General features: G+C 41.9%; 1 protein-coding gene across 2 annotated transcripts in view; it reads left to right on the forward strand.

The window, feature by feature from the left end:
• Nucleotides 1–12,112, forward strand: part of MRTFA (myocardin related transcription factor A) — a 64,799-nt gene that overhangs the window by 34,404 nt on the left and 18,283 nt on the right. For both annotated transcript variants that reach the window (XM_015860629.2, XM_015860619.2), the window contains exon 2: nt 2,596–2,661. In XM_015860629.2, the coding sequence (XP_015716115.1) occupies nt 2,596–2,661 (66 nt within the window). The remainder of the gene's footprint in view (nt 1–2,595; nt 2,662–12,112) is intronic.

Raw genomic sequence — 12,112 nt, forward strand, 5'->3', positions numbered from 1 at the left:
ATTTTTGAGCTGTTTGTGAAGTTTGTGTCTGTCTGACTGGCACTGATTTCTATTAAGTCTGGTAGTAGTAGGGAGGTTTCAGAGGCATGAAAGAGAAGTAAAACCTTACATTGCTAGTGAAAAAGTGAGAGTGAGTAACCAGAGGATGATCTAATATCAGTTTCAGGGGGAAAAAGCTATGGAAAATTTGATAATCTAAATAAGAGCAGAGGCATAATCCTATTATGCAGCTTTTCCATTTTAGTAGGTCTGCTCAAGCATGATTTTGTTGTTTTGATATTGGAAATTTGGTTTCCAGGGGTTTTGCCTGGGTGTAACAGCCTTATGTAAGTTCTTTAATGTAGCACAATATGTTTTAGTTACTAGAAGTGTCTTTGAATATGATGATGTAGTGCTTAAGTGGTTTAAGAGCTGCCTGTAATCAAAGGAGGTAGAGAAGAGTTTCTGATTGGGATCAGCCCGTCATGGCCTGGAAAGCCATGCTAGAGCACTGCTAAAGGTGTGGAAAGAACAAAGATTGGTGAATCATCTTAATGATCGTTTATTAAAATAAAAAAAAAAGAAAAAGAAAAAGAAAACTTAAGCAAATGGAGACAGTTGGGTGAAATGTGCATTGCTACAGGTGTACATCAAGGAGCAGAAAATGCCGTCTGCATCTGAGTGGGAGATCTGTTCCTTGAGTGTCCTAGCACTGGGGGGGAAAGGTAAGTGGTGGAGATAGCTGGGACAGTGAGGAGGGCAGAGGGTCCCACAAAATGAATAGCAAAGAGGCAAAACCAGCTAACAAATACACTGCTAGATGTGTAATGGGAAGAAATGAGTAATAATGAGCTTATCTGCACGTAAAGCTGGAGTGGTGGATGCTCTAGGTCTGTGCTTAGCTGGTGTACATGTAGTGAGATGTGCTAGTTTAGGGTATAGAAATGAGCTCCCCAGATGGCTCAGGAGTGGAAAAAATGCCACATAGTGAGAGTTACCTGACAGGGCTGAGACTGCTTGCAGTCTCACCTCTTCTTTGTATTAGTGCTAGCAACAACCCAGTCATGCAGGAACACTCCTGGGCCCCCTGAGAAATCCTTTGGCTTAAGAAAGAGAAGAGAGGTAGCTTGGTTGTACGCTGTATGTGGAAGTGCTTCAGATGTAGGAATTATATTCACACTGTCGTAAACATTAAAAAAAAAAAAAAAAAAAAAAAAAAAAAAGAATGTCAAGAGCCAATGGAAGCTGGAGCTAAGCAAGTCCAGCCTAGCTGAGGTGAGGATGATTCGACCGCAGAAGAGACAGGCTTTTCATCTTTCCTCAACTTCACATGAAGACCAGATGCCTTATTGGAAGGTGTAGCTCAGTTTAATGCAAAGGGCAGACGGGAAGTTTAAGGAAACAGGTAAAATGGGCTGATGTATGCAAGTAGGTGAAGTGCCATCTTCTGCTTAAGCTTTTTGGTCTCTGCTGTAGGGCGTGTACAGTATAAATTTGGGTGTAGTGTAGGAAATGAATGTATTGGACCAAAAGAATACTTAAGAAAGGAAGTTTAAGAGTTGTAATGATTCTGTAGAACAGTTTTGTTCTCTGATGGTTCTGCTGCATTTGTGTGGACTTCTCTTTTGTGGACTATACAATGTGAACTTGACAGTGAAATGGAAGTATAAACAAGGAAGGTGCCATGCCATTTGTACTGTTTTATCTTGAGTGTGCTTAGGAGCTTGGGTTTGACTGCAGATGAGATTCAGTGTCTGCTCTCTCAGGTTGTCCTAAATGGATGTGTGTGTACGTGTGTTTCCTTGGTTTTACAGGGTACCTTTCTCATGGAAGTTGTCTTTGAACGTTTGTAAGGCTAACTTCTACAGTTTTGCTTTGATTATATAGTTTGAATGGGAACTGCTGTTACAATCTGGCTGCTGAAGTTATGAGTGAAGTGGTCATTTGCATTTGAAAAAAAACCAGATAATTGCATTGTACGCAGGTAATACATGTATTCCATTGCACTCCAGTAAGTAGAGGATGTTCTAGTGATAAGGGATTTCTTCTGCTGTGGGACAAGGGCGCTTGTAGAGATAGCCATGATATTTCATTTTCATGAGATGTTTCTGAAGGTGAAAGAATTTCTCGGTTGAGGAAGGAAATTGGTCTTGTAATTTAGAGAACCTAATGACCCATAATTTTCTGAAATCAATTTAATCTGCAGAAGGTAATTTAGGTTTTTAGGAGTAAACAGCAGTTGGAGTGTCACTCTGGTTTTATTGGAGTACTGTCAGACAGCACTCTTGTGTTTGTTTTTTAATATTAATGGTGTGTAAGACCTTGGTGCTCTAGAAAGAATTGAGAAACAGCCTTGGCTGTGCACATTTTTATCACCCTGCCAAGACCCTTTGCAACTTCCTCCCCTCGTTACCCACAGCAGAACACGGAAACCTCGATGCTTGCAGCCACTTCTGCAATTGCAGTGGTGCAGGGCAGTGCGGTGGGAGGGGGTCTGCTTGTTCTGCTGCTTGCTGAACATCTGAAGAAGAAAACAAGATGCATTTGAAAATGTGTTCTCAGTTACTTCTCACACTGATGGTTTTCCTTCTCTTCTCTGTCTCTGCTGTTGTGCAGTGCTGCAGTTGAAGCTCCAGCAGCGACGCACACGGGAGGAGCTGGTGAGCCAAGGGATCATGCCGCGTAAGTATCACTTCAGCTCTTTCTCTTGATGTTTTTGTGCTTGTTTTTGAGCTGAGAATGGTTTCATGTATGATTTGAAAGATCGGATTGTCCGTTTCTGGGTGAACAACATCAGATATAAAAACCCCACCCAGTTCCACCCAACTTTCTCCCTGGTTGGTACTCTAGTTATGGTGCCTCCTTTGGTACCAAGGAACAGAGTAATGGCTTCAAGTGTAACCATACCCCAAAAGAACATTTGTGTTTGATTGTAGCAGAGACGAGTCTCCTGGAGACCATGCTGTTGGAAGTGTCATATATTTTTGACGCATGCTGATAATCGCTCTTCTAACAGGCTTCCTGCCTTTGCAGTTTCTGTTCTTGTTTGTCAGCTCCTCAGACCTCTGAGGCAGCTGTAGCTTTGTACATTCACATTCCATAAACTAGGCCCAAACTGTCAGTGCGTACAAGATGTTAACTCAGGAGGAGCCATATTTTATGTTAGTTGCTAGAAAACAAGGCCAGCAAGGGACCTATGGGCATCAGCTAGTTCCCTTCCTGCAAGGGAAGGCAAAATCTGCAGTACCAGAGAACTTCAGTATACTTGTCTGGGTGGATGCACCGGATGCCCCATGAGTGAAATAAAGTCACTGTCAGGTTAGCACTGGAGAAAAAAACATTTGTGTTTTGCTCCTTGCCCACTGGTGCCTCTGAACTAAATGTTGTGTAGGTAACAACTTGAACCAAGACCAAAGAGAAGTGTTTAGAGTTCTTCTCAGTTTCACTTCACAGCTCTAGTAGAAGGCAGCAGCTCAGGTAAATGTTTTCTTCTTTCAGAAGCTTACCCCCTTCCCCATTTCTCACACCTTGAGGACAATATGCTAAAGAATTTCTCATGACTTCTATTTCTGGGGAGCATGTTGTAATCTGACACAGTGGTGTGACTTAGACTTTGGTAAAGCCATAAGGTTAGGCTGTCAGCTCTCTCTCTGAATGAAGAGAACCTGTCAGCACTGCTCTGTCAACTGAAGCGGCTCACTGGGAGGTAGTGACGTGCTGAAGATGTTTCTGGGCTCCCTGTTTAAAATTATGTCTCCAAATTAAATAGGAAAGATTGTCCTGTCTGGATATGGTACATCATGCCTACCTTCTTATTTTTATCTGGATAATTCAACAGAATGCACTTGATTTTGGAAGAAATACCGGTGTATACTCCTAAATGTTCTTGATTTCTTTGTGGTCTTCTGCCTTAGGTGGTTTATATGCAAATACTCACTAGGTTTTATTCAGAACTGGCTTTCTTCAAGGTGTTGCTGGCCAAACTTGTGATTCCTGAGAGGGGTCTGCTTTACAGGCCCTTTGGAAATGAGGCTCTTTCAAGTAATTCAAGTGAGGCACCCAGAGTAATTAGTCTGTCTTAAATTTGCTTAAAATACAGCCCAAATAACAAGTCTTCGCAGACTTGTACTCTTCATTGCTTCATTTATGTCTTGTACATGTGAATTGTATGGCAGACTAAAGGAGAATGCCCAGTGCAGTATCACTGTGAAAATACTGGCACCACATAAAAAGATTCTTTCTGCAATTAAGAGAAAACATTGTAGCTGATCTGTTCTAAACATGATTTGAAATTGTTTCCCTCCAAGCCATGCTGCCATTTATCCATACCTGCCAACTGGAAATAACCACACGCAGGGAAATGTTTAAAACATTCTTTGTCTAGGCTGTTTTAATGAGAAGATCGAAGTGAGATAAATTGTTATCCTTAAAGCAAAGACCAGTTTTTAACCTGAGAAGTACAGGAGATGACTAAGGACCATGTTCCTGATGAGGGCATCTCAGATTCACAACAGCTTTGTTCCTGCTTCCAGCAGTTCAGAACACTCTTTAATTACCACTGGCAGTGTGCAGGTATCCTGAGTTCTATCATATCCCTAACCTGCACAATCTGTCTGTGAAAGCATTTAGCAAGTTGTGTTCCCATCATCTGCTACAAAGCATGACTATACCAAACCCTGACCTTGTGTTCATTACTAAGGAAACCAGCCCTGCTCAGCCCTCTCTCACGGTTTAACAAAATTTAAACTGGGAATCCAGAGGATGGTGTGGTGCTGAATGAAATGAGCTGACGTGCTCCCTCCACAGGAAATGCTGGTTGGCTTCTAGCTTCTTGTTTATATTTGGACAGCCTTTACACTCTTGAAAGAGTTGTGGCAGTTGTATCTCCATTAGCCTTAGAGCTTTGGCTGGAAAGGGGCTTCTAAAGTCAAACTCCTGACTGAACCTGCCTGCTATACCTGGCTTAGCACCACATAAAGGTCCCAGAGTTTGAGAGTTGTTTCACATTGGGATGAAGCTGAATTGAAGGGTATTCTGCCGGTGCCTAGCACTCATTCAGTCAATAGGAACAGACTAGAGCTCATCTGGCACAGCACCTGCTGTTTTGCTATCACATATAGATAGAGATATCAGTTGATCAATATAAATTGTTTTTCTTGGTGAATTTGTAGTGTTTTTTAATGCTATCCTAGGTGTTCACTAAGATTTAGCATTTTATTGAGTTCGGTTCCTGGATCCTGCTGCCAAGTAGACCTGTGAAAATCTATGAAACAAATATAGATTATTATTACCTGATACCTCTGGTTCTCCTGAATGAAGTACAAATCTTATATGGTGTTTGAACTCAGTTTGTGAATTGTAAACAAGGATTTGTGTTTTCAGGCTTCCTTCCACACAGGGCTCTTGGCCACCGAGTGGAAGAACACATTTCGTGAAACAGCTGAGAGCCAGGGAGAGTCACACTGCTCCTGCTTTGCTTGTTCAGAACAAAGCTGGGAGTTGCTTACTTTGTCCCCATGTGGAATTCTGTTTATATGGTAGAAAGGCAAATGTATCAACATTTTTTTACCAAGTACACTTAATCTCGCTTGAGTAACCTTTCCAGCCCACCAACCACACAGCAAGGCTATGCTTCACTAAAGAATTAGTGTAATGTAGTTACTAAAACTAAAACATTTATAAGCAGTGACAGGGGATTCAAAATAATGGAGTTTAATGCTTCATTAATTCCTGTTACTCTTCTGTTATCACTTTACGTAACCTTTTACTAGCAGTGGGACTCATTAGTTGAAGATTAAAATTGTATATTGCCCAGAGGGAAGAACTGATAACCAAGTCTTCATCTGCATCTGACATACCTGTGATCTGAGCTAGGACTGTTTCTTGAAACAGGGAAAGTTTTCATGCTAATTTGGGTTTTGGCCTGTTTTCTGACAGTGACAACAGACAAGCTCTTTTGACTATTTGCATATATATATATAAATATATATATGTATATATGTGTGTGTGTGTGTGTGTGTGTGTATACATACAAAATGTATATATATATTCAATATACATGCAAAAGTGATTTTCATCTTATTCTCTTAAAATGCAAACTAAACAAAAACTGCTGGCTCTGCTCAGCTCTGCACTCTGTTATGCTGCAGAACAGTCGCATGCTGTCCATTTTTACAGTGTTGAATTTTAAAGTTTACAGCTATTGTATTTTTTGTGAGAATCAGATCTTTACTTTTCTGCTCTCAAAAAGAATGTTTAACACAGCACCTAAGATACATCTGAGGAGGAAGACATGTGGGAAGTGTCTTCAACTAAAACAGCAAAACATTTAAGAAGAAAGGCATTTGGCCAGTGTAGCAATACTCGGCTTTGCAAAACATGTTGTGCTTCATCTGTTTGTTTTCTCTTTCTGTTTTAAAGCTTTGCATACCCCTTGTTTGATCGATCGGGATTGTGATCCTTGGCTTCTGCCTGCAGACATGAAAAAGAGCCAAGCAGGGAATGTCGTCATGCAGCACAGTCCTGCCCCAGAGCTGCTCTTGTGACTGTTAGATTCACCTAAACAGATGAAGTAGAAGTAGAAAATTGTTTCTGGGAATGTGCTTCATGACTACCTGCAGGGTGCCTCAGGCACTTAGAAAAGGACATTATGTGAGCTGGGGGCTAGGAGGAGAACTTCTAGGAGCTTCCTTCTGGCCTCAGTCTACTTAGTGCTCACCAGTTTTTGTGCTTGCATACAGGTTCTCTAGTAGTATATTTGGTTTCTGGGATGCCATGTATGTGGGGTATATGACTGGATGCAGAAGGCAGGTTAAAAAAAGAATACAATGCTGTCCTTTCCAGCATACAGTACTCAGCTCAAGTCCTTGTCAGCTTACTAATTCCTGCTGGCAATTTTGAGTTTTTATCCCATGAACCCCATGAGCAACTGGATCCAGTACTGGTTTGTAATGTTTTGTCTTCTCTTGCCATGCCAGCTGTCCAGTGCAAATCACTTCTTAATTGAAAGCAGAGCTTCCCTGATGCTACGTGGTTAGAAGGAAGCAGTTGGAATAGAATCCAGGAAGGATGGAGTCAGTATTGTCCTTCTGAGTGTCTGCTTTTACAGGCCTCAGCCCTAAACTGTTTCTCTATTATAGGTGTGCAACACTCAGGTGCAGCTTTTTACTTGGACTTGTGTTCTGTCTGTTACTTGAGTGTATGCTGGGAAATGAGATGTGGGCATCCTGTGCTGCTGGGTTTCACACTTTCCTGAGGTGGAAATGCTTTAAATCTGTGCCTCACAAATCTTTGCCTGAACAAAGTTTTTCTCTCTCCTTAACATCTAACCTAAATCTCCCCTCTTTAAAACCATTCCCCCTTGTCCTATTGCAACCTATGTAAAAAGTCATTCCCCTCCTGCTTACAGACTCCCCACAAGTATTGGAAGGCCTCAATGAGGTCTCCCCAGAGGGGAGATGAGAGAGACGAATCCTTTGTGGATAATGTCAAATCCTTGTTCCTGCTACAGACAGTAGCTACAGTAGAACATACTAGAACTCTGTCAGAGCAAAAGACTTCCCCTGCCAGCTTTTAGAATGTTTACCAGCATTACTTGTTAAAGAGGAGCATCTATTGATGTAAATCAAGAAAAGCAAAGGTAAATAGCTGTTAGAACACATACAGTTATCTAAGTGTGCTGTATTTTTCACAACGGTAAATGTTGTGCTGTTACATGGATGACTTCAGGTGCAATTCTTAATGCCTCCACAGCATTTCATCTCCATAACGGCTGTGACAGATGATCAGCTGCCGTGCCTGGGCAGTGCTTTACTGATTCCGGAGTGTTGCCGTGTGTCCCTGCAGTGGCCATTTCAGGATTGTTGTATGTTCTGTTTGAATTGCAGATAAACCGATTGCTTTAATCCCTTGAATAAGCCCTTCCTGCTTTGTGTTGTCTGTGCCGTGTATTAACTCCAACATTCTCCTTCTGCTTTACACATCAGGACTTAGAAGTGATGTTCCTTGTATTTTTTGGAAGCCTATTTAGAGTAACAACACAAAGTTATACTTGCCTACCACCCCGTATCAGCTGTTCTGCCCACCAATGCTGCTTCTGTCTCCTGCCTTTTTCCACAAAACATGCTGACCTTGTACTTTCACGTAGGATAAGAAGTTCAAAGCAAACATATGGACTGTATCATCGCTCCCAGACTTTTTTAATAAAATGTCCAAACCCATCAAGCCTTGAAGATATAAAAATAATAACTTTCTAAAGTACTCCTCTTCATCTCTGAAGGCTTGCATTTCCTGGTTCATTGTGTATAGAATGAAATCTCAAGTACAGAGGCCAGAGAGACTTCTGCAGTGTTAGATGCCGTGCTCTGAGTGCAGGACTGGAACACCGAGAAGGTATCCTAAACCAAACATTGCTTTGAGGACACATCCAGCTGGATTTCTGTTTGTGCTGTGTCACACAGAAATCTGTAACTGGTTTCATTTTCATTTGATCATCATCCCGCCGCTTGTCTCCCAGGAATGCTTTGTTGGTTCACTGACTGGATCTCTTGAAGCTCAGTGTCAAAGCCTTGAGTCTTTGTAAAGAGAAGGGAGCCTGTATGGTTAAGCTGAGAGCCTCCTTGCAAGAGGCCTAATAACTGCATCTGCTCTGTTTGTTTTTTGATAGCTGTGTGTGTTTGTTTTCCTTGTGTTTGTATCATCTGATTCATAAGACTTAGGAAAGTTCATTGTGTGAGCAATGGAAATGTGCTGTCTGACCTTCTGAAGCTGCAGAGAGAAAAGTTTGTGCTGAGGGTTTTGACAGGCTGCATTTTTTCCCAGCTCCCTGCAACATTCAAGTATTATACTCGATTACTTCAATTACTTGCTAAGATGCTTAATAATTCAGGGAAGTAAAACTTAGTATGTCATGCAGTTATTTCTCCTTCATTTTCCCACTGTCTTTTTGGGTTAGCTCATTCTTGTTAGCTGGGAATGATCTCCCCTTTTTCTTCTCGTTGCCCCACATCTCCGCCAGCCTTGGCACTCTGCAACAGTATCAGAAGAGTTTGCAAAGGGACGGTTGCCCAGCCAAGAAGCAGGCATAAGGCCAGGTCTAGGATAGGATGAATCAAAGAGTTCCCATTTCCTCTTCAGTTTGGACATGGAATAATAATAACTGTATTGAAGCTTTCCATTCTTCTTTCTATTTTCCAATTCAGTATTTCAGTAATGTCTTTTGAATGCAAAGAGTTAATGGGGATGCACAGGGTGATATCAGTGTTTGCTGTACATCTTCTATGATGTGAGACTGTAGCAAGTAACCCAGAGATCTGATAACTGTTACCATGGGTGACAATTTCCACTTTGCTCCTGGAGAAGGTAAGGTCTCTGAGAAATGACGCATCTCTGTTAAGAGTTTAAATTAACTCACATGTGGGCCTTGACAGTTTGTCGGGTTTTCTCTGAGTTCTTCCACATTGGCTTTGATAAGCTGGCTCTTTTTTTGCTGTTACATCTAACACAAGTCTTATCCTTCTGCTTATCTTAAAGGAGCAGTGTCTTTGCTGAGCAAACTAAGTGTATCTCAAGTGTTGGTGCAAGAGACAGTGTGACACTACAAATCTTCAGCTCTTTCTTCCCCTGCCGTGTCTCTAGCTCAGCGGCAGGGAAGTCCCCCCAAGGGCTGTAACTGTGATGCCAGGCTTTGGCAGTGCTGGCAACAGTAATGATATGGGAGGGAGCCCTTCTCCAGCCCCTGTTCACTCTGGGACCAGAAACACTCACAGCTGGTAATGACAGTCATCCTGTTATTGAAGGGTGTCAGTGAAGAGCGAAGCTGCTTTTGTGGGCATGCCAGAGATGTGTTTCTTACTTTCCTAAAAATATTCGTGTTTTTTTTTTTTTTAATATTTTTTGATTTTTTTTTAGTCAATCTTAACTTCGCATTTTCTGAGTTTATAATATTTTGGGGCTTGAAGAATCACAGTTTATCAGTTGTGTTCTTATCCTTACATTGATGCTCGGCTCTTAACCTTAATCCAGGGGCTCTTATCCATGCCAGGGCTATGAAGTCAACAAGGATTCTGAATTATCATCAGGTCTGTGTCCCAAATGTGGAATTTGTGTGTGCTGCATGGGCACAAAAGTGTGCTGATAGAGCACCACCTGTGTATTCCTCCTCTCATATTCTTTCAGTATGTTTCTCCATGATACCGCCTTTCAGCAAGATGAAATCTCCTTCTGTGCATGTGACCACGTTTTTGAATACTTTTGTCTTCCCTACCTTAAGAAATGTGTTTTGGAAGTGAGGTGAAGATGAATGGGAAGAAAATGCCTACTGCGTTGATCATGACTTGTGGCATACCAAACACCAAAAGCTACAGGGTGGGAACCCCACCCTGAACCGACAGAGGAAGTCGTGGAGCACACTCACAGCTCTTTATCTCATCTTTTTATAAAAGCATATAGTAAACAAGAGATGGAAACTAGAATTTGGTTCAGAGCAGAAATGAGTAGCAGCTGTAGCAGTAGGCCTTGCCTTTGTGAATTAGTCTGTGGTTGGTTTGGGATGTGACATGAGATTCTCTTAGTCATAGCAAACAAAGGTTTTAATTTTCCTTTAAGAGCCAATCTTGATTCAGTCTTACAAATCTACCTGTAGTCTCTCTACAAACGTTGCATATCTGACAAGCTGGTTTGCACTTCAGGTATCTTCTTGCTGTCTCCAGAGAGCTTGGTCTAGGTATGGAGACCAAGGAAAGCCCACTGGTTGTTGGGTCTGATTACTGATTCTGATTTTGAGATCTTAACCTATTTTAGACAGTTTTCCAGTGTCTCCTCCTCCTTAGACACTTGAGCTGCAAGGATCTGGGAAAGATTTGTCTTTCTTTCTCTCCAGTTTTTGGCTTCTGCAAATCTTGGTGTCTTTTGTTGACTGCAGAAGCTAACACAGTGTATGGCCACTCTGACCTCTATGGCAACTGGTTCAGATCTTCCTCTGCTATGTTTCGTTCTTAGAGTGGTTCTGATTTTGGTTCTGATTCCATTTATTTCTCACACTGGGTAACAGGAACTCAAATATCTCCATATGACTGTTTTGTAAAGCTTTGCAAGGCTTAAAAGGTTGCTTTTTTGTGCTTCTGGGTAAACCTTGAACAGAAAATGTTGGAAACATTTTGTCAGGCCTTGTGTCTCTGCTCTTATGTTGGAGATTTGGGTTTGATTTGGGTTTCACACAGAATCACGGGTCTCAAGAGATCAAGTCCAACCCCCTGCTAAAGCAGGTACCCTACAGTAAGTAAGTAACACAGGTAGGCATCCAGGCAGGTCTTGAATATCTCCACTGAAGGAGACTGCACAACTTCTTTGGGCAACCTGTTCCAGTTCTCCACCACCCTGACTGTAAAGAAATTCTTCCATGTGTTTGTAAGGGACTTACTGTGTTCAAGTTTTAGGCCATTACTCCTTGTCCTATTACTACACATCACCAAGAAGAACATGGCCTTATTCATTTGCCTCCCACATCCCTTTAGATATATATAAACATTTATCAGATCCCCACTCAGTCTTCTTTTCCCAAGGCTGAACAGACCAGGGACACTCAGCATTTCCTCATACAGAAGGTGATCCTTGTGGTTCTCTGTTGGACTCCTAGGAGATCCCTGTCTTTTTTGAAGTGGGAAGTCCAGAACTGGACCCAGTAGTCTAAATGTGACCCCCCTGGGGCCACCTCTTTTGACCTGCTGGCTGCTGCTTAACTTTCGGATCAGATGGAAGGCCAGCAGTTCAATGTGTCACAGCAGAAGGGCAGTCTGACCAAGTAGTGTCTGATATAGAAGTGCATATGAAGCGAAAGTTTGTCACTGAATTCCTTCATGCATAAAAAGCTGTCTCCATTGACACTCACTGATGGTTGCTGAGTGTTTATGGAGACCAAATTGTGGAAATGAGCATAGTAAGGTGGTGGGTGCTGTGTTTCACCAGTGACAACAGTGGGTCCCCTCTGCTGGTGCAGGTTCAGATGAGTGTGGCATGAAGGCTCTTGTTCATCACCAGTAAAAATGCATAGCTAATGTGTCTGTGTTGAAAAATTGTGTTCTGTAGCTGAGAATTTACTCTATCAGTTTTGCTGTGCTCATTGTATCTGTTGTAG

The sequence above is a fragment of the Coturnix japonica genome, chromosome 1 (genome assembly GCF_001577835.2).
Source record: "Coturnix japonica isolate 7356 chromosome 1, Coturnix japonica 2.1, whole genome shotgun sequence".
In the NCBI taxonomy this organism is placed as follows: domain Eukaryota; kingdom Metazoa; phylum Chordata; class Aves; order Galliformes; family Phasianidae; genus Coturnix; species Coturnix japonica.